Raw genomic sequence first — 4491 nt, 5'->3', positions numbered from 1 at the left:
TGTAAGTCTTTCTTTCAAACACTGACATGTTCCTATTAACAGAAACAGGGTTTAAAAGATTCGCAAATATGTTGCATATCCACCCGCCCCCTTCTTCACCTCCTGGTCTCCGTTGCACTAAGACATGACTACAATAAAGGAACAATTCTATCACAAAATAAGACAGACCTCCTGCAATAAAAGTGGTCTACAATAAAATGTGTTGAAACTAAGAAGTCAACATGATTTAACATTTAGTGAAAATCCTATGCCGCAATGTTATTAAAATACTTTTAAAAAGTGTATAATTTACAATATCTTTCTCTGTGTGAAAAAGTTAAATGCTGTGTCAATTTTACTAAGAATAGGTGTGGGTACTGATACAATGTTTGTAGCTCAGAATGAAACAGGGTGTATATAATCCAATAAATGTCTTTAAAGTTCTTGATGTCAGTAGAAACAGTGGGTGGGCAGGCGGGCAGGCACGCCCGCGCTCAGCAGTTGGGGCTCCTCTCGGATGTTAATGGGAAACCTTTTAAACACAGGTGAGACCTGAAGTAGTGCACATTAAAGAACTGTGAGTCACTCCATAACAAATGACATGTTCTACAATCAGTATGAAGTACGTTTTAGTGATCTTATTTACAACCTAAAAAATGTAGTCATGAGTTACTTAGCAAAAAAGATAAGAAACTGAAGGCACTGGACCAGAATGAAAGATAAATATGTACATTTACAACACTTGAGACAGAAGTAGCAGTGCTTTCCAAATACCAAAACTGGTACATTTTGAACAGTTACACATTCCATTCTTTTTTTTCTCTTCATAGTTTTTAAACAGTGAACCATGGTCATGCTTCAGAAAAAACAGATCAGTAATAAACTGTCACATTGTTCAAATAATTTCTAAACAGAATACACTAAATTCACCTGTATCAAGATAACCATATGGAATTCAATGGACTTTTCAGGTAGAGATCGCTGCAGTGGCACCATATCACCATCTTGGACACAGAAATGAATTTTATTTCATTTATCTTTTCTTAAATCTCTGCCCCATTTACAATTAAACATGCAACAGCTTCATCAGAGATCTCTTCTGTGTGTGCCTCTTGACAACTTGGGGCCCCTGTTATTCAGTGAGTAGTCTCATTTACTCATAAATACCTACATTCAGCCAGAGCTTTCCTACATGTGAAAGTTAGCCTACTAATTTCATACTGCTTTATCTGTGACAACAACACAATTGGTGTCTCGTGACATATTTTGCATATTTTCTCTCAATAATGATTTGTGGAATAGTTTTCTGGCATAAATCACTACTTTTCTGATTGCACAAAAGTGAGCAGTAACAATAATACGTGGTGTCCACGAGCAGTTGTCATGCAGGTAGCTCTTCACAGATTTAGGCATTTAACTGTAGTGTCACACTACATATGTTCATTAATATCTATCACAGTTTGAGAACAGTGATGTCCTTGCCTACAACACTAGAGAAAAAAATTGACCTCTAATACCCACTATTAAAGCTGTCAGTGACTCAGAACAGAGTTCAATATTTGTCAACAAATATTTTTTATAATTTGCCCAATAACATAAAAATGTTTGGCAGGTAGCAAAGAAGATTTTAAATCTAACCTAAAATCATATTATGCCGAACAACTCCTATTCCGTGGAAAAATTCCTGTTTTGAAAGTGGTAGCCTAGTTTTTAAGTGTAGTTGCGTGAGGACTACAAAATAATGTGTTCATTAATGTCAACACTAATCATATACAGATATCCTGTAAACGGACTCATTCCACATCAATTCGATAAAAGAATTGTAACTGGATGCTGATGTAAACAGCATTAATGTGTAGAGGTCTTCACCACAATCCTACTATTCTAAATGGAGAATTTAAACTGTATCAGTCATTATTGCAATCAGCTTACACTTTCAAGGATAAGACCAACATCATGACAACAGTTTTATTATTACATAAAAAGTCACTGTCACAATGCAACTATCACTTTACTGAAAATGATAATGAGTACATTTTCGAATACATATCAAGTAAGGTTAACATTACAGTCCAGCATTATTTTTACTTGGATACTATTTAATTGCTGCAGAGGAATAAAATGTTTCTCATTTTCTTTTGCAATTATGCCCACAAATAATCCAAGAAAATGTGCAGCAGTATCAATATGCCACTTCTCTTTGATGATCCTACAACTTTACTTATTCATATATTTTCACAATCAGCTCTGAGTATATCATGAGTTATGATTACTGTCTTTTGTAGGATTAATGGCCCCTTCTGCATAATGATTAATAATTTCACGGGCCTCTTCCGAAAAGCTGTGACAGCTGTTCTGCTCAGAGGAGGTGTAATTGTTGGCCTGATCTTTTAGAACACTGTTGCTTTCCTGATTGCTATCTTTTATAGGATTAATGGCCCCTCCTGCATAATGTTTAATAATTTCACGGGCCTCTTCCGAAAAGCTGTGACAGCTGTTCCGCTCAGAGGAGGTGTAATTTTTGGCCTGATCTTTTAGAACACTGTTGCTTTCCTTGTCTGCATGATTGCTATCTTTTATAGGATTAATGGCCCCTCCTACATAATGATTAATAATTTCACGGGCCTCTTCCGGAAAGCTGTGGCAGCTGTTCTGCTCAGAGGAGGTGGAATTGTTGGCTTGATCTTTTAGAACACTGTTGCTTTCCTGGTCAGCGTGATTGCTGTCCCGCCCTGCAGAGTTAGAGTTAAGATTAATGGCGTTTTCTATATAATAATTAATAATTTCATGGGCCTCTTCTGAGAAGTTCTCAGTGCTGTCTTGGTCTGTGGAGATATAATTGTTGACCTGTTCTCCTGGGATATAGTTGCTTTCCTCTTCTATGTTGTGAACTCCATTTCTTTTTATGGATTTGCTTTCTCGTGGGGCATTCCAAGGCTGTTCATCAACAGATCCAAATGCGAGGTATAAGAAGTAAGTACCAGCAGAAGTAGCAGCAGCTATGTAGAACACCTTGTCCCACTGTGCCAATGTTTTCTGCAAAAAAAAATTTTGGTACTGATTACAAGTGCAACTGAATAAAGACAAATAAATTACAAGATTTCACCTTACTGCTGAAGAAATTAGTATTTCTATTAAAATATGAAGGATTCCTACTTGATCTTGTCTTTTCCCCCCTATTCATTCGTCTACTGACTTCACTACACTATTTCATCTTTCAAAGTTACTCATTCATTTTTTATTGTATTCCAGATTCCGTTAAATACATCAGTCAGATACTGCCTATACTGCCTAATGCTCCTTTTGAAACTCAAAACAACCACTGACTGTTTCCACTTATTGAGAATCCATCTCAATATCCTACACTTCTGTATATTCTTCCAGTTCAGTCTGCAGTCCATACCCATAACCCTCAAAATGGTTGCAGTTTAAAATCTGGTTTCAAAGTCTCAGTCTTACTATTGTATAATCTATTAGAAACCCTCTGCTATCTTCATGTTTCTTATACATATGCAGTCTTCTTTCACAACCCTTAAACAAGATGTTTACAATGACTGAGTTGTGCTCTGTGCAAAATTTTACCGGTGGCAGAGTTTGGAAAAGTCACCCAGAACCCCGAGTCAGGGGAGTCTTCTCAGATGGGACGAGAATTTTGCAAGAAGAATTTGATAGAGCACTGAGAAACCTATGACAAAACAAGAACAGATGACATTGCCACAGAATTACTGAGATTCTTGGGAGAACCAACAATGTGGTGGGTAAGATACATACAGCAAACAAAGTAGGCTAAGATTTCAAGACTCTCAATTCAAAAGAAGGCAGTGGCATGAATATTACCAAATCATCAATTGGTAAATCATAGTTTCAAAGATTAGATTAGATTAGAGATTACTAACACAAATTATTTAAAGAAGATTGGAAGACCAGTTTGGATTCTGGAGAAATATAGGAACACTTGAAGCAGTACTGACATTGCAACTTATTACCTTACCTTCTGATGAAGTCACCCTTAGAGGTGACGAAACCTGGTCAAGGTATATAGAAAACTTATGCAACCGGTTGGCAGGTTTTTACATATTTTTCAAAAAATTATTATAGAAGTTGGATTTAAAAAAGACAAACCTACCTTTATAGCATTTGTAGATTTAGGACAATGCTGACCAGAATACATTCTTTGAAACCAAAGGCAGCAGGAACAATTTACAGAAAATGAAATGTTATTAGTATATATTCTTCTTTTATAAGATGTGAATTGTGATTTATTCGTCTCATAATATGCAGATGCTAATCATTTGCTTATAGTACAGGAGACATGTAAAAAAGTGGAAACATAACTTCACTAGCTTAGTGCCTGCTGCTTTGCTCGCGTTTGTGTAGTAATTACATTACAAGCTGTTTCTTTTTTATGCTGACAAATTGTTGTGGTGACTGTTAAATAGCTTTCTTTGATAATTTCACAAATTGCAACACCTTCTAGACTTTTCACACTAATTAAGGCTTCTAAAGCATGGT

At 36.0% G+C, this 4491-nt stretch overlaps 1 protein-coding gene across 1 annotated transcript in view; it reads right to left on the bottom strand.

Annotated features, from left to right (window-relative positions):
- Nucleotides 1–2135: 2135 nt before the first annotated feature.
- LOC124777865 overlaps nucleotides 2136–4491 on the bottom strand; it is a 66563-nt gene continuing 64207 nt past the window's right edge. Inside the window, exon 4 of the mRNA XM_047253399.1 lies at nucleotides 2136–3015. Within this exon, the coding sequence (XP_047109355.1) occupies nucleotides 2236–3015 (780 nt within the window). The 3' untranslated portion in view covers nucleotides 2136–2235. The remainder of the gene's footprint in view (nucleotides 3016–4491) is intronic.

The sequence above is a fragment of the Schistocerca piceifrons genome, chromosome 2 (assembly GCF_021461385.2).
Source record: "Schistocerca piceifrons isolate TAMUIC-IGC-003096 chromosome 2, iqSchPice1.1, whole genome shotgun sequence".
NCBI classification, from domain to species: Eukaryota; Metazoa; Arthropoda; class Insecta; order Orthoptera; family Acrididae; genus Schistocerca; species Schistocerca piceifrons.
Note: the sequence above shows the minus strand (reverse complement) of the source record. Positions and strands in the feature narration are given on the sequence as shown.